The 20,824-nt window shown below is 42.3% G+C and overlaps 2 protein-coding genes across 4 annotated transcripts; both read left to right on the top strand.

Moving 5' to 3' along the window:
* The first annotated feature begins 7,684 nt into the window (after positions 1–7,684).
* On the top strand, positions 7,685–10,088 carry COA3 (cytochrome c oxidase assembly factor 3). Its single transcript, XM_078865733.1, has 2 exons — positions 7,685–7,914; positions 8,871–10,088. The coding sequence occupies exons 1-2, from the start codon at positions 7,704–7,706 to the stop codon at positions 8,975–8,977; spliced, it is 318 nt and encodes a 105-aa protein (XP_078721859.1). The 5' UTR covers positions 7,685–7,703; the 3' UTR covers positions 8,978–10,088.
* Positions 10,089–11,484: 1,396 nt separating this feature from the next.
* On the top strand, positions 11,485–19,687 carry HUS1 (HUS1 checkpoint clamp component). Of its 3 annotated transcripts, none has more exons than XM_078865886.1 (8): positions 11,485–11,780; positions 12,435–12,562; positions 12,934–13,110; positions 14,472–14,513; positions 15,338–15,412; positions 15,516–15,615; positions 16,297–16,428; positions 17,402–19,687. In XM_078865886.1, the coding sequence occupies exons 1-8, from the start codon at positions 11,729–11,731 to the stop codon at positions 17,485–17,487; spliced, it is 792 nt and encodes a 263-aa protein (XP_078722012.1). In that variant the 5' UTR covers positions 11,485–11,728; the 3' UTR covers positions 17,488–19,687. The 3 variants fall into 3 exon arrangements, with proteins under 3 accessions (XP_078722012.1, XP_078722011.1, XP_078722013.1); XM_078865885.1 differs by having other exon boundaries at positions 11,487–11,780; positions 14,406–14,513; positions 17,402–19,686; XM_078865887.1 differs by lacking the exon at positions 11,485–11,780 and adding an exon at positions 11,900–11,937 and having other exon boundaries at positions 14,406–14,513; positions 17,402–19,686.
* The last annotated feature ends 1,137 nt before the right edge of the window (positions 19,688–20,824 follow it).

Genomic DNA, 20,824 nt, shown 5'->3' with positions numbered 1-20,824 from the left:
GAGTGTTATTGATGAATGTGTTGAGTGCTTTTTGTTAATTGCGCTTTATGTACCACTGCCAACATAGCATCGCCAAATTATTTGTTATGGAATATGGATCAGAAACGTATTCATGTTTGTCCTTCCCCGCACCTTTAATTAGCACGGTTGGCGACGTAAGGTGCGAATTGAGTTCAACATACGTACATTGACACAGAACAGCAGAAAAATGCACAAACAGGATGGCCAAGTGCCACAGAGAACATTTACATTACGTAATTTTTTTTGCAAAACGGATATTTATTAAGTGGTACGGAATTCCATATCATTAAATACATATATTTTGTAGATAGGTACAGTATATATTTGCACTATATCCTATACATACAAATCCTATAACGCCTAGATTATAACTTGAATAGCCCAAGCAGGAATGTGGATGTTTGAAAAATGTGTTTGTTTAATTCATCCAGCATTAATACCTGTTTTGATAACATCAGCCTGGGCATTATGCTGTTTGACATTGTGCTTGTTTAGCAGGTGTTTCATACGCACCCGTATTCATGGGCTGCAAGCAGTAATGTGAGGAGCATTCATTCACATTGAGGGCTCAGCAACAGCCTTTTTTATTTAGCAAGAGTTCGTGTGGTGTCCATCAAATACGCGTTATCTAAAAAGCACAAGTCTGGAATAATCGTCTTTAGACTATTAAACTGGATGGCCAACGCTGAATATTAATAACAGAGTGGCATCCAATGAATTAAACGTGTCCAAGATGATGCCCACCGAGGAAATGGCGCAATCCATTCAGTTCACGTGCAGATGATAGGTGGGTTAGTACATTGCAGGATTGTATATATATATGTTGAACTTCTTTCGCACCGTACGTAGCCAACCGCGTTAGTCTGGCTGAATGTAAAAGTATACACATTTTTGCATCTATATCAGGGACATGTTTCAGTAAATTTCGCACGTATACATTTCTATTTTTAAGGAGTGCACATGTGTCTGAATATGTGTTGTTATCGTTTGTAGAGACACTTACAGGGAGCTGTAATGGGACTCCTGGAAAAAGAACCTGGAATTTGTGCTGAACGAAGTGGGTTGCAGCATCCACATAATCAGACTCTGATGCGCTGGCTATTTTGAAGCTGTGAAGAAAAATAATGAATGTGAAAATGCCAATAAACAACTACGAGCATGTCTGACGATGAAGAAGATGTCAACAATGCATGTTGTATGTAAAACACTATTAGTTACGATGGTTCAATTATTTGCACCCTAACATACTAATGATTTTGTCAAAATGAAAATGTAGCAAGCATGATTTATTTTCTGGTGAATATGTAGCATGTGCATACACATTGTGTTTGTATGTAGCGTGCTGGAGTATCAAATGTAAACCTTCAATTGTACAGAAAGGCAAATTAGAAATAATATTGTACTTGTTACTCTATAAGGGCCTGTATATTGTGTGTTCTGTATGTGTAGTATTGGTATGAGTACCAAGCCTTTAGTATACAAATTGTACATACAAACTTAGAAGTATTGACTGTTTATAATAGTAAATTGACTTTGGGAAGGCATATGGCTGGAAGGGATGATGGACAACGATGGCTGCGAAATGTCAGCCAAAGGAGGGAACATGCCCAGTGCAAGATCACAGAAGAGATGGAGTAATGAGATTAAATTCAATGGATTTTGACATCGTGAGACCGTGAGGGGTGGACATTATGTAGGGAGGCTTTCATCCAGCAGTGAATCATGACTGATGATGGGACATCTCACTTGGTATACGCGTCGTGGGTTTGATCTCGACCCTGACTCCTGCATATTTGGAGTTAGCGTGTTCTCCCCGTGGTCGTGTGCATTTTTCTCCGGGTCCTCCGGTTTTCCCCTCATTTAGAAACGTGCATTTATATTATTTGGCTTTTGCTATAAATTCCCATGAATGATATACGCCACTGTATGAGCCATCATGCGTGGCCAGTTCCCCTCTGAAAAAGAGCTAATAGTCGATTTAAAGCTTTCGTGACTGCAGGGATTCATCTTCTTGGTTCTTTCGGTAAAGTCACGTAGAATGGAAATAATAAAATAATAAAAATAAAACATAATAAAATAATTCTCACGACGTTTCGGCCACAACGCAAGCAGCCGTCCTCAGGTGAAGAGCAGGTCTGTCGAGTAGACACACCTGCTCTCCACCTGAGGACGAGTAGACAGACCTGCTCTCCACCCGAGGACGAGTAGACAGACCTGCTCTCCACCTGAGGACGGCTGCTTGCGTTCTGGCCGAAACGTCGTGAGAATTATTTTATTATGTTTTATTTTTATTATTTTATTATTTCCATTCTACGTGACTTTACCGAAAGAACCAAGAAGAAGAGCTAATAGCTCAGTTGGCTTTTCCTGGTAGAATAATACGTGAGTTTAGACATCCACACTGTATGTGTGGTATTGATACGAATACATTAGAATGCCATACATATGCAACATGAATATTATTACAGTGCAGAAAAAACTGAAATGGCCATGGCTTGGGGAGGCCTTCATCCAGCAGTGGATTGAATCTGGCTGCTGCTGATGATTTAAGAATTCAATAAATAGTAAAATATATGAATTAGGCTGACTCATACCAAATGTAAAAGCCCTTCAGGACCAATATATTTCACCATAATCTTCAGTATTTACCAGGGGAAAAATATAGTCGAGTGTTATTTTCCGTGAGTGTCATTAGTAGAATGTAGCCCATTAAACAAAGGCTAGGTTGCCTAGTGTTATAGGTAAGTGCCCACCATAACAACTTTGGGGTACATTAATTGGAGTATAGAAAAAGTGTACATTTAGTCGTGTGCGCTATCTTGATGGATTGTGTATATACACTCATTATGAAAAACAACTTCCTGTTGAAACCATTAACAATATGCTGCTACAACAAAACGTTAAAGTGTTCTTGATCGAATGAGCAATGAAGCAACACTCATCCATGTGTAATCCTGACTCAATGGTGGAAATTGAAGTGTCTCATAGCACTACCACTCATTATGAAAAACTGTATTAAATTCAGAAGTGTGTCTGCATAGGAAGCGATATCCATACTTAATGAAAACGCAATAGGGGATCGTGATGTTCATTATTAGTTCCTAGGTGAGAGCAGAAATTAGTAGGAGCTAGGGTTGTCCAGTACTGTACTCGTTTTTTCCCCCATGGAATTGGACCAAACATCTCAATGCAGGACCATCCTGAAAATGTGATAAGGATGATATTCACTTGATGCAGCTAATTCGGCTGTGACGGTCCCACCTGATGACGGAGACTTGTGTTGCCTCCGAAACGTCGTGATTTTTGTTTTTATTTTATTTTATTTTAATTAATTTTGATGTTTTACCTACGTGACTTTACCGAAAAAACCTAAGAATATGATTCCCTGCAGTCACGAAAGCTTCAAATCTAGAATTAAATGATAAGGATTAGTAAAGCTTTTATTTTTTATGACAAGTATAATCTATAGACTGAGGTGGCCAGGAGACAGCAACGCATGAATGGATTGTCGACCATATCTGCACAAAGCTCTGCTTTCTTTCCAAGTGAAAATTGCTAATTCATGAAATTGAGACTTACCTGGGTAAATAAAAAAAACGTTATTCTTATCATTACCGTTTTAAACCCCACAATAAGTTGCATACAGTATCTGGTCGTGACCCCAAAGGCTATACAGTATATCCTGTGTAAAGAGGGAGCCTTTTTCAAACACTAACTTCCTGTCACATCGACATCATTGTTTATTTTTCACGTTCAGCATCAGTACGATGTGATGAGGGCTCAGAGCATGCCCATGCTTGTTTCACTCTGTGCGGGTTATTTCCCTCTTAATGGCCTATGCTGTGGCAGTGTTGGAAGGTACCTTCGCATTGATTCTTTGCAAGCATCAGTTCAAAGTGTCTCCATGCCAAAATATGCAAATTATATTTCGATTTAAAGCTTTCGTGACTGCAGGGATTCATCTTCTTGGTTCTTTCGGTAAAGTCACGTGAGAATTATATTATTTTATTTTATTATGTTTTATTTGTATTATTTTATTACTTCCCTTCTACGTGACTTTACCGAAAGAACTAAGAAGATATGCAAATTATGTTTATGTTCTCTTCCTGAAGTGGTGGTCGAAATTACACGTTGATATGGGAGCATCAGCCTATCCATCGGGCTCTTTGTGTGTATGTTGAACTTCTTTCGCACAGTATGTAGCCCACCGTGCAAATACGAAGTTGTCTGTACATAGATAGAAATAGTAGCCTATGGTTACCTAAATTTTACTCAGTAATACAACGTGGAGCTGGCCAATTGACTGAGGGGTCAGGGCACTGAACCAGCACTACTGAGATGCTGGCTTCGAAACCCCGCAGCCACTTGTGGTTCAAGTGAGTTTTCAAGTGTAAGGAGTCAGTAATGATGTCATTAGAAGAAAAAAAACATCATTAAATACGGTTTTCATTAAATTAGCTTTTCACAACAATTTTAAGCCACGTAAGTAGTGCCCTCGTGTGGATAAACAGGCCTAAGGAAGTGACTTCAGAAATAGTCATGTGACGTTATCTTCCAGGGCTGTTCTCCGACACAAGGTGATGCACTCATTTTGCATGCGTCCAAAGGCAATGTCCTACTCTTAGGTTTTTTTCTTTTTTTTCCGGTAAAGTCACGTAGGTAAAAAATAATGATGAAATAATAATAAATGAAAATAACTAAACTAAATCAGTGATTTTTTTTTCATTTTAATTTACTTATTTTCATTTATTATTATTTTATCATTCTTTTTTTACCTACGTGACTTTACCGAAAAAAAAAAACATAAGAGTATGATTCCTTGCAGTCACGAAAGCTTCAAATCGAGGCAATGTCCTAGTCTACACGGATAGCACCATTGCAATGTAATTGGGAGTTAAAGCAAGCATTGTAACGCAACATAAACTCAAACTCTATTGATTTTAATCTTGATTTGAACCTTTCGTGACCGCAGGAATCCATACTCTTTGGTTCTTTCGGTAAAGTCACGTAGAAAAATAATAATGGATCATGATGTTTCGATCGCCACACAAACGGTCGTCCTCTTTCCCATCTGAGGACGACCGCTTGTGTGGCGATCGAAATGTCGTGATCTATGATTATTTTTCTATTGATTTTGGTTTCCTCAAACTATTTAACCTTTATGTAAATACATATGGCAATGACAGCTAAATAGCTGTTGACAACCCCCCCCCCCTTTGGGTCAACATGGAGGGGGCACGAGAGCAATCAAGTTGTCTTGTGATTCACTGTTTGTGTTGTGGGCCTTATAGAATGATCACCTTATATGTGTTATGAGTTTTGGTGAGTCACACACATCATCCCAAGTGAGACCCTCATGAAAATTACTCTGGATAAATCTAGGGCATAAAAAAGAGGTTGTTATTAGATTAATGCTTTGTCGAGTGCAGAGATCGGCAACATGCGGTTCCAGAGCGGGATGTGGTTCTTTTAGGACTGCTTCATGACATTATTTATTAAGGACCACCGTAGTCACATGCATTACGGCTCTTGAAATATTGAGTTTCTTTACCGAATTCGACAAAAATGGCTCATTTGTTATTTTGGTTGCCGTTCCCTGGTCGAGTGGAAGCAGCAATTCAGCATTCAAAAAATACTTGAGCAGGCAAGGAACAAGTGTCAATACATCGTACACCTAAAAATGTGTCAAATAGCAATAGATAACAGAAATCTCGGCATGCTTTGCGCCTAAAAATTAGATCACCAATCTTTTCTAGATTTGAAGCTTTCGTGACCGCAAGGATTAATATTCTTAGGTTTTTTCGGTAAAGTCACGTAGGTAAAACATTAAAATTAATAAAAGTAAAATAAAATAAAAATCACGACATTTCGGAGGCAACACAAGCTTCCGTCTTCAGGTGGAACCGTCACAGCCACGACAGCTGTATCAAGTAAATGGTAGCTCTTGTAATCTCTCATTTACTTGATACAGCTGTCGTGGCTGTGACGGTTCCACCTGAAGACGGAAACTTGTGTTGCCTCCGAAACGTCGTGATTTTATTTTTATTTTTTATTTTTATTCTATTTTACTTTTATTAATGTTAATGTTTTACCTACGTGACTTTACCGAAAAAACCTAAGAATATGAATATCACCAATCTTGTGCATATGCTACACACGGCCTTGTGATGGCCACTCACTCAATAGAGCCAAGAACGTCAGGAGCACAGGACAACTGTGTGCCAGTCTCGTTGCAGTATTATTAGGACTCATGACTACATAATAGCCACGTGGGGGAGAGGGCTCTTCAGCATTAAGTCACTCGGACATAAATGACAGGAGGCAAAAATGTGAGCGAAATATGTGCAAGAATGATGATATCGTTTGGACATGCAGAGCGTGCTGGGATACGGTTTGTAGGTTTAAATAGATTTTTGCGCATAGATTATGGCTTTTATTATTGTCGGTGTAATTACAGTCAACGTTCGATTATCCGTGGATAGATGATTTCGGATTAACCATGCTTGCGAAATAAATAAATTATAATTACGCTCACGCTGTTTTTATTCATTGCACCTCACTCGACGAGGTTTATTGGCTCAGTTACTACGTGACCACAAACGTGTTGGTAAACGAACTGAGAAGCAATAAAGCACGCGCATTATATGTTTCAACGCAGTGTCACAGATTCATTCCTTCATGTTTTGCATCATCAGCGTTGTTGCGTTATGCAGGATAACCATCCCCCAATTACGGGCAGTGGTGGCTATGGACCCCTTTAATCCAGCACTGGAGGCGAGGGTTTATGGATCGCACAAATGTTGTGAAACATACGTTGCGAAACTCCCTTGCCCGGGGTTGCAAGGTTAAAGGGGTACAGCAAAGTGTGGACTAATTTCATTTGTCCTTTCTGTATGGGATAGGGTGTTGTCCCCCTCACATGCGTGAGTTTTCTTCGGGTGCTCCGGTTTCCTCCTACATGTAGAAATGTGAATTGGCTGAAAAAACATCTTAATATATAGAGGACTGCAGAGCCTTGGAAATTGTTGGCATCGGCTCACCACGTGCGTGTCTGTGGTTCCTCGGCAATTGTGAGATGAAATGTGCAGCAACGATTCTATATAAAACGAAACATTATTATTACCTCCGATAGTCGAGCTGGCTGTAAAACAAAATCGTTAAGCTTTTTGAAGCAAAAAAAATCTAAATTAACCCCCTATAACTCAGCATGTGTTATACTTTGAAAAATGTATCTTTGTGAACATCAAATTACTTTGAAAGGGTAACTTAATGAGATTTTGTAGTGACAGTAAAGTACGTGTTTTTTAAAGATTAGTCATTCATATGTATGGTCCGATATTTCTGGATGAATACAATTCCGACTTGCCTTATACAATCTACAGTTTAAGAAGGGACGCAACATGTACACAATCTCAATGTTATAAAACAGAGCATTACATTGCAAACGTAACATTTAGTTCACAAAATATACCTAAACAAAACACATATTTCACTTGTAACAAAAAATGTTTCCCCAAGACCATGAACCTTATTACCAATCCAACTTCAAAAACTAATCACACCACCACCACCACACAGACCGCGAGCGCTCGACAGCTTCCAAACCTCTAAACCCCCGATTACGGCCATTGCACAACGCGCGGCGACGTCACGCCACCACGTGGTGTCACTCAGCAGGTGTCATGGCGGCGCAGGGAGGTGGTGGTGGCGGCGTGGGTGACGAAGGTCGAATCGCTCAGCGGGTGGACTCGAAGCGTGCGGGCGAGCTGAGCCAGGAGCAGGTGAACTTCATGCGCACCGTGGATCGCGAGCAGCTCCGGCGGAACGTGCACCGCCTGCGAGGGCGCAACATCGGAGTGGCGCTGGGCTTGGGGGCCGTTGTGCTGGGCATCTGTATCCTTGGCGCGTCGAAACTCGGCTCTGCCTGCTTGCTCGCCCCTGTCTGCTTGCTCGCCCCTGTCTGTTTGCTCGGCCCTCGTCTGCCGTGCACTGCGTGGCCTGTTACCCTCGTGTTCTACTCGCACGCGTCTTATCCCCGCACCGCGTAGCCTAGCGGTGACCCTCCTTGCCGCGTACTGTGCTAATACTGTACGTGATTATAGTACGAGCTTTAGTTCCGAACGGGCGTACTGTTGGTACAAGACTGCATTCATGTGTTGGTGCAGCACACGGTACGTGGGTCGCTGTGCTATCATCGCGCATGATTACTGTGCGTAGAACTTAAGATCACTATTGCACCGCACGTGGTATTGCACTCATCCGCACTCCGCGCTCTCCTCTGGTACTTGCCTACAGTCTTGTGTAGAGTCGTCAATGCAAAATGTGCACTTAAGCACCGATTGTCGCGGACCCCTAAGCTGAAAGTTGCACGTTCCATTGCCAATCAAGGGTTGGTAAAATAAGTACCTCTTTAACCTCCACTTAGAATTGTATAACAAGACTTACCGTCACGTGTACTGTTATCTGTATTTTGACTTGTGCTGTATATGTAACGCTGGATTCTGCGCGTACTCTCTTATGTGTCTGAACAATTCGACCCATCCATCGTACGATGATTTTCTCTTTAGCTCTGTTATAATAAACACTGGGAAGATATAGACGTGCGGGTTTGCTTGGATCTGGACCCACCATTCTATCGTTTTTTATAATATTCTTAAATACTGCCAGCACTTACCCTGATGGTTCAAAATAAAAAAAAAACACGGCGATGTATGCTGCCAAACACGTTGACCAGTAAACCAACCCTTAACATTTTCTGTAAGTGATGAGAAACCCATCCGAGTGCAAAGTGACCTCTCCCTATTGCCATCTCCGCTGCTTCCTTAACCCTCCACCACCCTGCTCGGCAGACGGATACACATTCTACTCTGTTGGACAGGAGCGTTTCCTCGATGACATCGATGCCGAAGTGAAGGCGGCAAAGGCACGCAGTGATGAGCGCCATTCCAACAATTAAACCGACCTCGCACGGCCCTGGGAGCTCCGGCGAAACTGGTCGATTGCTTCAGAACAGGACCAAGGAACTCGATCAAGTCTGAGCAAGTCCCATCGCTGAACCTCATCTGGCTGCAGTCGTTCAAATACACGAGGTTTTCTTCCAGCACCGTCTAAAACGTTGACCTCGTTAGTTTTTTGTTGCTGTTATGGGTCATTAACATAAATGTCAAAAGTGTATATCGTATTCAAGTCTCATATATATAAGTTCTTATTAAAGCGTTGACAATGTTTTGAACCCTCCTTGGGTTATGGGTTGCGCTATGGTGATTATTAAAGTGAGTGTTACGCACTTTGGGTTAGTGTTGGAATTCAGGATTATGGAGTCACGGTTAGCATTGGGGCTTTCCTGTGGATAATATAATTGATCATGTAAAATAAACACATGACAGAATGACCCTATGACTAAACGATGCAGTGAAGAAAACAATGGATTTAAGCGGACTTGAGGCGATTTGGGTGGGGTGTCTTTCCAGTCGCCAAAACGTCCCATATCAGCCCCACTTGTATTTAAAAATGTTAAACATCCGCTGATGAATGTATTTAACAACAAAAATGTGTATTTTCAACAAGACTGACAACAGCAAAGGGGGCTATGAAAAAAAAAGTTGACTGGATTGCTGTGATATTAAACATGCATTATTTTCTTTATACGGTATATCCATAAGATAATTGTACTGATTATGGTACTTCTAATGTGGAACTGAAAAGTACATACTTTATTTATCATGGCAACATGACATTCTTTGTACAAATTGCATTTATGTAAATTGTCATCATTGCCTTGTTTATGGCTTAATGGTTCATTTGATGTGTAATGCAATATTGCATATTTGGCAAAATATTTCCCTCAATTTAAACCACAGTAATTCAAGTCAAATGTTATTACTTTCTAGAAAAATACATGTCATGCGATTATTAAGAGATTACATTGTTGGTGTGGCATTGCACCATTGGCTTAAAAGGGACATTTGAAAGACCATTACTGCTGTGTTAATGTGTGTATACACCGATACTACACATGTTAATCTGATGTACGACAATTTCCTCCATTGCACACAATAAAGCGCAGCTTTCTTAAACTTGACTGTTTACAACTTTAAAACTATTAACATGGCATTGCACATGCCTCTGAAGAAGTTGCAATCAAGATTGTATTTTTATCACCATTTAACCAGATGAGCTGCAATCAAGTGTATTTGTATCACCATTTAACCAGATGAGCTGAAAATTGCTTGTTTTTTTTAATAGTTATTCATTTTACAACTGGTTCTTTTCATGAATTTGGGCTATGACATGGCACAATAGCCACCTTGTCTGAATCTTTAACAGGCTCGGCCAGTCTCGATTCCTGCCACTCTAGGATGACTTGCATTTGTTATGTTCATTTCCTGTGGTCCTGCACACGCCGCAATGACTAGTGGTTCCCGTGTTTAGCTGTGCGATTGCATGAGAGACGCTGGTTAATTCCTGGGCTGTAGTATTTGAGTACAAAAACCCCACGTACCAAGTACTAAGCCACCCATTATTAAATGGCTAAGCAGACTGTCAAATATCCGTTTGCACAAAATATATATATAAATATCTTTCGGACCTTTTTGCCAGTATCAACATGAAAAATATAATAGGCTTTACCCTTTCTGGCAATAAATAACACGGCAACCACAAGCAGCCCTTCTGGAAGTGCATAATTTCAGCAGCATTGTTTCAAGGCAACCAAACTGGACTGATTTTGGCGTAATTGCTTTCATTTAGATTTGGGTTACTTCGTTATACATTTGATCTACTCCACCTGAACAGACTTTGTAACATAAAGTATCTTTGTCCCGCAGTGGTTCGGCTTAAAATCGACCAGGCAGCACTATCTGAATAGTAAAATTATATCATTCCCAGAGAGACTAAGAAACCCACTTCCTGTAATCTCTACGATCAAGTTGCCACTTTAAAATGTATGGCGTGTACTCCTTTTCACTGAGCCTCACTGATTTACAAATGTGCAATATTTATCTCAATAGAAAAGAAATTGTATGTATCCATATATCTGTCAACACAATTTTTGTTTTATTTACAAAATAATCGGCTGGGCGGCCTTGTGGGTGTGCATAATTTCAGCAGCAATAATTCAGTTCAAGAAAATTGGACCAGTTTCAACATGCAGTGTCTCATCAGCAGTATTTATCTTATTTATCTGTTCTTATTTATCTTAGCTCTGCTTGCAAGGTTTGATTCGCCAGCCAATTTCAATACAAACCTCAAGCCCCGCCCACCGAGTCTCAAGCTAATCCCACTACATCGCAATCCCCGCCTATCGAGGCTCAAGCCCCGCCCACCGATGCTCAAGCCCCGCCCATTAAGGCTCAAGCCCCGCCTACCAATAACCAATCCCCGCCCACCGATGTTCAAGCCCCGCCCATTAAGCATCAAGCCCCGCCTACCAATGACAATCCCCGCCCACCGATACTCAAGCCCCGTCCATTAAGCCTCAAGCCCCGCCTACCAATGACCAATCCCCGCTCACCGATGCTCAAGCCCCGCCCATCAAGTACCAAATTCCCGCCCACTGCCCCGGAAACGCCCAAAGTGAACCCAGGGCTCCTCTAGCCGAGTTCGCGGCCCGGCGCGCCAAATCCCGCACTCTTCGTGGGGACAGCTCGAGCATAAGAACCCAGACTTAAGTTCTCGGTACCCTCTGTGTGCGACCTTTACGGAGGCGATGCGGTTTCGGGCGAGCCTTGTGGACGTGGCTTGCATCAACCACTTTATACGTAGGGGCCCGTCGCGATTGCGCGCTCTGCACTTTCAACAGTAACCGTGGCATTCATCACGCAGTCGAATAAAACCCTCGTTCCATACACCCCCCCCCCCCTTACAGCCTCCATGTGTGGTACTTGGTAAAGCATTGCACCTTGTGACGGTGTCTCGGTGTGTGCGCACTGTGCACCACACCTGGTTTGTGTCGGTGTTTACTGTAATGAGCTCACGGATGGGAGGGCCGATAAAATTAGCACCGTACCACCTCCTGTGTCTCAATCAGGTGTCAACAGCGTGCTTTCTAAGTATGGTATTCTTGATAAAGTCATCGGCTTTTTCTTAGAAAACATAAATAAGACTGTTCGTCACATGTGTAACGTTATTTTTTTTACTTTCCATTAGTCGCACGGCCTTCCTGGGAGGGCAGAGTTGCAGCAGCATTGAGTTCAGCACAACTGGCTTCGGCATTCAATGACGCATCAGCAGTCCGGTTTTAACCAATGGCTGTGAATTGCAAAATGTTCATAGGCAAGGGCCCGAGCCCTCCCTGTTAGATACGCAGCTGAGATTCTGCACTCCCATTTTTTTGTTTGGTGGAGGAACAGATACATGAGGGGAGGCCGATTGCTTATTTATATTCTGGTACGATTTGGTGGCTTTTGTTACAGGTCTGCTCACCAGCATCTCCAAGCTGACCAAGGCATGCACAATGCGCATCACCCCTGACCATCTGCACTTCACGCTGTCTGACCGGGCCTCCCAGGGTGGCATGGGCTTGTGGTGTGAGCTACATCAGGTTGGTTACTACTGCCTCAACTCGCGTGACATGTTGCACTTTAGGGACGTGTCATTTACATTGTGTTGGATGTACGGTACATGATGCATCATTTCTGAGATCGGTACAATCGGCAGCAGTGCGTTGTGGCGATCTGGACACAGGTGGTGGCATCACGCAAAATGTCGACGGTGTTATTGACGCCAGAAGGGTGATGGTCCGAGCCAAATTTCGGTACTCCAATTGTGTATTGGGATCTTTAATCGTGACACCGCCTGGTCAAGTTCCCTTAAAGTTCTGCTGATTGTGTTGATCGTATAAAGGTGCTCCCTATTGGCTGCTCTTCTTGTGCATGTCTCTCTTCTCCACCCGTCACATCCCACCTCCGCCAGGCCAACTTCTTCGATAAGTACCAGATGGACGGGGTCTCTGCGGAGCACAACGAGATCTACCTTGACGTGGCACCCGAGAGCGTGTCCCGTGCTCTACGCACAGCGCAGGCAGCCAAGACGGTCAAGATGAAGCTGACTCGCAAGCACTGCCCGTGCCTCACGCTCGCCGTGGAGCTGGTGAGCTCCGCAGGGTCGCCAGCCCCACTCCTTCGCAAAAATGCATAAAAATATTCGTGATTTAGTTAGTTGCCTTTCACCAATTCAGTTAGATTATTCCCAATCGCACCAATTGTCAGAAACTAAGCAGGTTTGAGCCTGAACACTGGATGGGCAGACGCCGTGCATTAAATAGGTGTTAGTGTCGTCTGTTGCAGGGATGCATTGAGGGAACCAGAAATAACTGCCCTGCAATTTGCTGTTCTATCACATTCTCCAAAATGTATGCTCCCCACCTTTACCAATCCTCCGATCAGCACGGTTGGCTATGTACGGTGTGAAAGAAGCGCAACATACATTTAGTCCTGCATTGACCAGCGTTGTGAAGTATGGTCAGATAAGCCCCACGGCCCACACAGTGTGCGGAAGCTCTTATCCAGTAGTGGATTGATAAAAGGGCTGCACGTGTACATTATTTATTGATCAGGTGTTACTGGCGAGAACCTTTGACTCACAATTGGAAGGTTGTGTGTTAAAATCTCATTTGTAAGGTAAAGGAGACAATTATTCCTCCTGGATCTGAACTTCTGGAAAGTCAACAGTCATATTAATAGACTGGCCATCGTATAAATGTATAGTTCCATTAATGCTCACTGCTGTTGTTGGAGATGAGTGGCCCAACGCTCATTTAAGTAGGAGTATCACAAAAGTGACCATGGTACTCATGGAAAATGAGCTCAACTTAGCCTTGTTGTGAAGAAGGGCCATTGCCAAAAATATTCCTATTTGTATTCTGGGTAGTTTTTTTATCATAAGGTATTGTTAGTGCCGAAGGTGGTATGTTTTTATTGAACCTTTTGTTATATACATGTGCTGCGTTTTGTTGATGCTTGTCATGTATTTACTGTGCCTCTCCCCACCTTGTGACATCACTGGATGTTAAAGATCGTATGACATTCGAAAAAGTGTAGGCCCTGTGTGCCGAATTTTTAAAATATACTCATTAATTGCTTCATTGGAAAAAGGAATAGCAATATTACCCCCTGCTGAGAGACTACTGCCCACTTGCAGGCCGGTGCTGCGTGACCTGTACGCATGTATGTTGAACTTCGTTCACACCATACGTAGCCAGCCATGCTAAAGAGGTGCGGGGGAAGGACAACAAACTGAACAAAGAACATTCATGACCCTGTGGCACACGACGACAGCTGCCATGAGGGGATCCCCCTAGGCTTATACACGACATGCTGAGCAATTTGTTGCATTATTGGTTCAATATAAATACAAGTGTTTTTCTCCCTGTTCTTTGCCCACAGTTGACAGTGACAGGATGCAGCCGTGTGGTCACGCACGACATTCCCGTGTATGTTGTGCCGCGACAGATCTGGTGTGACTACCGCGAGCCCAGCATGCCCGACTTTGATGTGAGACCCCGCACCGCCTCACTCACCCATGCTTCATTCCTACTTTAATTTGTCGATTAATATAAATTCGTAAGGTCATGCATCATATGTGCACAGATTCCGAGGGGGCACAACATCACCCGCTGTGCCTCCAGATGACGCAGTGAGGCAGGCTCCACGTTCACTGCAGTGTTAACACAATAATCTATTCTTGAATTGAATTGTGCCCTTGAATTGTGACAAATCATTGAATCTCGAGGGGGGCAAATTGCTACAAGCCGATTGTGAGCTGCATGATCACCAGTGTTGGGGTGTAACGACATTACTAAGATTTCCAATGGTGGTCAGCATGCACTGGTTGATTTCCAATGGTGGCCAGCATGTACTGGTTGATTACTTTTTTTCATTCTTTTTTTTTCTTTGCAATCAATAAACTGAGTACCACTTTGTGGCATGTCAGATTTGGTGGTTCCGTGTACAGACTGGACCCCACCATAGGATTGTGAAATTTATATCACTGGTTCAGGGCCTCTAATATAAATAAGTACCGCTCTGTTGCTTGTTTGAGCAGGGAGGTGTGTTAACTTTTACTGTTGATCACCCATCCATGTACTGTTCAAGCCTGTTTCTGCTTAGCAACTGGAGTTTGAGTTGGTCAATGAAATCAATCATTGGGATGGCCAAACATCCAAATTCAGGGACCGTTTTGTAATTTAGTCTCAACACTCAGTGCATGGGATTCCCTGAGGAAGTAAATGAGTTATTAATATGCTGACGTTATTTTTTCATTCTTGAACAATATATTGCATTCTGTCCTGTACATACTGTTTTGTTTTTACTTTCAGGTTGGTATTTACCTGCCACCCTTGAAGACACTGAAGGGTTTCTTGGAACGGATGAAGAGCTTCAGCAACTTTGTGGTGCGTGCGAGCATTCTGTGCGCTCGTGTGTCAGTACTGGTTGATGAGGCACTATGCCCATCGTGTTGAATGTCACTGTGCTATGACATCGTAACCCATACAGGTGGTGGAAGCCAATCAGAAGGGAGAGATGAACCTCAAGATAGAGACGGAGCTTTTGACTGTGACCACACATTTCCACGACCTGGGAAAGGCACCATGGGGTAAATGCTTACCCATTCGCACAATGCACCGCGTAAGAAACTGTGTAACACGTAAACGTACGCACACAGACCCATTCACACACATTTCAATACAAGATTCCCCATTTAGTCAAAGTCTCAAGGGGCAAATGCTAACAGTACACTCGGGGTTGGTGTGGCCTACACCAAACTTTTTTGCTTCTGTCTTCTGAAGGGAGAGATGAGCTACACCAAGTGGTCAATTAAGGCTGCATGAATATAGGAGAGGAACAGGACCACTTCAGATGCCATGTGTAATTGATGTAAATAGCCACGAATCTAGTATAGATTGCTGAGATTGTAATTCAGTGCAATAACCACTGCACCACTTTCCTACTCATACACACACATTCTTATGCACACATTTGCCCAGGAACATGTAGATATATGGGTGACGTACAAATGCACTGCAATACAATCCCAGTGACCAGAATTATATTGTTGCATGCACATCACTTTTTCAGCTCTTAACTAAAATCTATCCAAGGTTCTGAAAGGTCAGCTCACCCTAAAATAAGTACTGAAAATGAGACAACGGTGACTGGGTGTGTACAGTGCTGGCATCACAATCTTGGCCGTAAATGGTGCTTTCTAAAAGATGATGCTTTCACATTCGATGAAGCTCAATGGGTCGTGTTTCTCTCTGTTCGTGTGTGTGTGCAGTGAGTGACAGCACACAGCAGAGAAGGGGAGAGGAACGAGACCCAGAAGAAATGGCGAGTGCACGCACGGACATCCGGAAACTGTTGCAGTTTGTGTCCAGCCAGCTGATGACTCCGAAAAAGGCTGTTTGCAGTGAGTGTCACCTATTAATTAATGTTCTTCTTGAGAGCAACGAATGCTGATTGATAAGGTTCGCTGACAGTGATATGAATGGTATTTGAAGCATGACGATTCCCTCAACAAGGAGTGTCTCCTTGCTCAGCGAGAGTAAGAGTCGGGCACTGGTCACCTTTGTTCACAGCTCTTTGCCTGTGATTGTAATTCTGCATTCTTAGGATGGGCCCCTTATTTCCGTAGGATGACCACTTGACCATTCTACTGAGTGGTTAGCATTTTGATAGCACCGGAGGCATGATAGTTGGCCCTGTTAACCCCCTGACTGAACTCACAACTTGTAATTGTGAGTAGAGTGCATTGTCACTTCACCACCCAGCTGGATACAAAACCTGAAAAACGTTGATGGACATTTTGAGAGTAACCAGATGAAACAACGGCATTTTTGTTGTATGTATGTTGAACTTCTTTCGCACCGTACGTAACCAAGCGTGCTAATTGGAAGTGTGGGGGGGGGGGAGGTCAACAAACTAAACATTTTTGAAATTGTTTGAGATAAGCCTTGTTTTTGTGATTCCACATGCTCTGAAATAACATTGTTTTTGTTGGTCTTGGTTTAATAATATGCTGAAACAATTTATCATTGACTAAAATCCTTTTCGGGTTTTCATAAACTCACCTTATTGGTTTCTGGTTTTCATGAAATCACCTTTTCATTCTTTCATGATGTTGCCCACTCTCTCTCAAGACACTTTTCTCTAGAGGGTCCTGCTCATGATGCTATGTCAATTCTAAAGTAAATTCTGATAAGGTCATTAATCTTTTTGTACTGTCTTCTATCTAACATTTCAGCTACCTGCAAGTTGGGTATCTCAAGCACACAATGCTTTTTGCATAGCTCTAAGATGTCCTCAAGAGTGCTGGTTTTCAGTAATGCACTGCAATGACTGGCCAATTTTGTACTGAAAATGTTTTGTGGTGTGGTATGCAGACATAGTGGACAACAGCCTACTGCACTTCACCATGTTTCATGAAGACCACATCCTGCAGTATTTCATCCCCGCCATGACGTTATGAAATGTCTCTTGCTCATTTAAATTAACACGGGACTCTTCTGAGCCAGCTAAACTGCCAACATGGTCCATGCTTGTCAATGAGTGTGTGATGGTACCTGTGCGGGTGTGGTATGAATGCGGCGACCCGAGTTAAATTCCCGTTCACGGCCAGCAACAGTGACGACTATCTGAATTGGTCCTGGGCCACCCCTCGTTCGACTCGGCCTCAAATGAGTACCTGGTGCAGTGTGTAAACATTTCCACAGGGGGACTTAGGCGGCCAGGCGTGGTGCTGGCCACCCCACCCCAACTTGTGCCGTGCCAGCCTTCATTGGTGCTTAATCTTAATTTTTTAATTTTTTAGAACTTTCGTGACTGCAGGAATTATTATTTGCCCCAAACAGTCTGTGAAGGTTCTGGAGGATCTTTGTCTTTGGTGTGGTACCTGTTATCAGTTCAGGAACCCTACAGTCAGGAGTTGACTCTTTGGCCTTTCTACGTGCTGTGAAGAAAGACTGTGTTGCCAGAAATGTTGCCTACTGGAGATTTCCCTTGCTTTATGTGGTAGATACTTTTCAAAAAAAGGGCATACGAAGTGAAACTGCACGAGACAGCTGCCTGCTGAGTAGCGTATGCAGCACACACAATGTTGTCCCAGTCCAACCGCATGTGAGTGAATTAAAATCGCATGTACCTAATCATGGGTAGAAAGGAGCTAGCTGCATATCCTAGAAATCGCACAAACTGAACCCACATAAAGCAAGGGAAACCTGTATTTAGTTTTTTTCCTTTTAAGGCAGTGCTATTGACGAATTTATTGAGTTTTTATGTGCTTCTGGACCATTGACAATGCAGTATTGCCAAATAACTTGTTGAATCAAGAGTGGAGATCATTGTTTTATGTGACTTAAGTTATTACCTAATGTCAGTTGCGAATACTTTTTTACGTCGGTTGTGAGTGGTTGGTTTATTAAGTTGCACTTTGAGCGTTTTCCAATTTCACGTCATGTTTACGAGTTTCACATGTTAATCAAACGAGTTCCCCGTAAGACATTGGAAACTATATATTCCACCTTGATGATGCTTTTGGTGTTAAAATGCTAAGCCGAACTTTAGGATACTGTTACGTTTTGAGTTTTGTATAAAATTAACAATAGTGTTCAGGCTCTTTGTCAATCACTGCCGGGTGAAGGCCTTCCCATGCCATGTCAGCTGTGGGTATCAATCGACCATACTTCACGCTGGTCAGTGCGGGTTGGTGAAGGGGAATTCCCGTTCAGTATTGAATTGCCACTAATATTAACGATTGGCAGGAGTCATAGCACAACGCACAAATCATCATACCACCTTTCCAGTTTGCATGTTCTCACAATTAGTTTTTTGTACATATAGTTTAATGCTTTATTAAAAGCTTCATCCTTTACATTGCTTTCAGGGTATATGCAATGCCATTCCTTGTTTTAATGCATATTGTACTTATTGTAAATGTATACAGTCTTTAGTTTTAAAACGTTAATATCCATGTGGTCCTGACTTTTCATGCCATGTAATTTGTTTAATTTACACCAATCAATCTCTTGATTGGTGTAATTTAATAAATTACAGACTGGTTTAAAAGAAGCACATTGTAAATTATAGGTCTGGTCAAAATATTGCAATATAACCAATTTTGGCAAGTTATAAACATATGCTATGAATAGAATCCATTGCCAAATTAAACATAACTTGTGCCAAACAGCTGCCCCTTTTAAAAAGTATTGGAGTTTTCGCCCACTTGCCTCTTACCAAAGTCTGTCACGTGAATTAAATTGTAAAGCCACGAGTTATGGTCCATTTAAAGTGTTACGCAGTGGTTTGAAAACACAACCCGAAGCAAAGGTGACCAGGTTGTAATTCTGTATCCGTGATGATTCTCTGTTGATGCCTAAAATGATGAATAGTTTAGCCTGTGGGTTATATATAGAAGCAACCTCAACATTTCCCACAACTACAAAACATGGTGGGTCAGATTCTTGTGTTGGCAGACATGCAGTCTCCACTTGTGTTTTGTGAAAAGCACTCAAGATCATTGCAATTTTTCTGCAGGTTTGGCTGTTTGTGCAAAAAATTGGCAGCGAAAGTGCCTTATCTGCTAACACCGATGTTGGCGTGTTGAGCACGTGCCAGCCTTTTGGATATTACACAATGGCTGGGTGCACAATTTTTGTACTAATAAAGTTTCATTTATTTGTACACGTCTTCTTTCATTGTCTTTCATATGACGCGTAACAAGCAGCCATGTTTAGCAGGCCCTTCAGGATACAGTGAATATGAAGCAGTGTGGAATGAAGAAGATCGCGAGTTCATCCCAGCCAGGGTTTGACTCTTTCCTTTCCTTGGGGCTTGATTAAATTTGTACCATTTTCTGGGACATGAATAGCAGGTCCCAGAGTATAACTCAGAAGTAAATACCAGTTGCGATGTTGGGCTTGGTAAAGCTATGAGGAATCTTAGGAGAGTTGCAATCTTTACTCTTAACACCCACATGCACTTTGGCTGTGAAATGTTTTCGGTTATGACATTCAGGATCGTACTACAATCTTAACCTGCCAAACTTATGATACATTTTAAAATAATGTTCTGGCCCCATGGTTGAAAACGAATGAGCACAGCCCTGTGCTCGTTTTAATAGGAATTCCAATTATTAAAGCCAATCAGAGGAAACGTCATTTTTGTTTGAACTTGAAGTTCCCTCATAATTTCAGCATTAAATATATTTATATTATGCTGCGCCATGTCTCAACTACAATAGAGTGCAGTACATCACAATTTACAATGTTTACAATGGGGCGGGGGTCTGTTTTGGCTAGGGCAATGGTTTCCAACGTTTCTAAGCCCATGGACCACGATAAATCCTCAAAAGTATATGGTGGATCACCATGCAGTAAAAAAATGTTTTGAGAATGTTTTTGTAATCAGCACTCGTTCTGCAGACCATCTCCCACGGCCGTGCGGGACACCTCTGGTCCATAGACCATAGGTTGGAAACTATTGATCTAGGGAACAAAGGGTTTGGGTTGGAGCTACTTTAACTTTTCACCGAGTGGCAAGATTGGTGTGAATTGTGTTTATACAAGAGTTATGTGCCTCTGAAGCCAATGTTTACGAAATTCCATATTCATCAATCGAGTCAATAAACGTCCATAGTAAGTGATTTTAATGGGACTGTCTTCATCTACATGTAGTGTAATAGAGGCTCTCTATATGAATGACAGTGACATTCTGACTTTAATGTTTCACTCAGCACAATCTATAGGTCGAAAATGTATATTGAAGTGCCAGCAGATGGCACCATCATCAAAAGCTGAACGTGTATATGA

The sequence above is a fragment of the Lampetra fluviatilis genome, chromosome 21 (genome assembly GCF_964198595.1).
Source record: "Lampetra fluviatilis chromosome 21, kcLamFluv1.1, whole genome shotgun sequence".
NCBI lineage: Eukaryota > Metazoa > Chordata > Hyperoartia > Petromyzontiformes > Petromyzontidae > Lampetra > Lampetra fluviatilis.
Note: the sequence above shows the minus strand (reverse complement) of the source record. Positions and strands in the feature narration are given on the sequence as shown.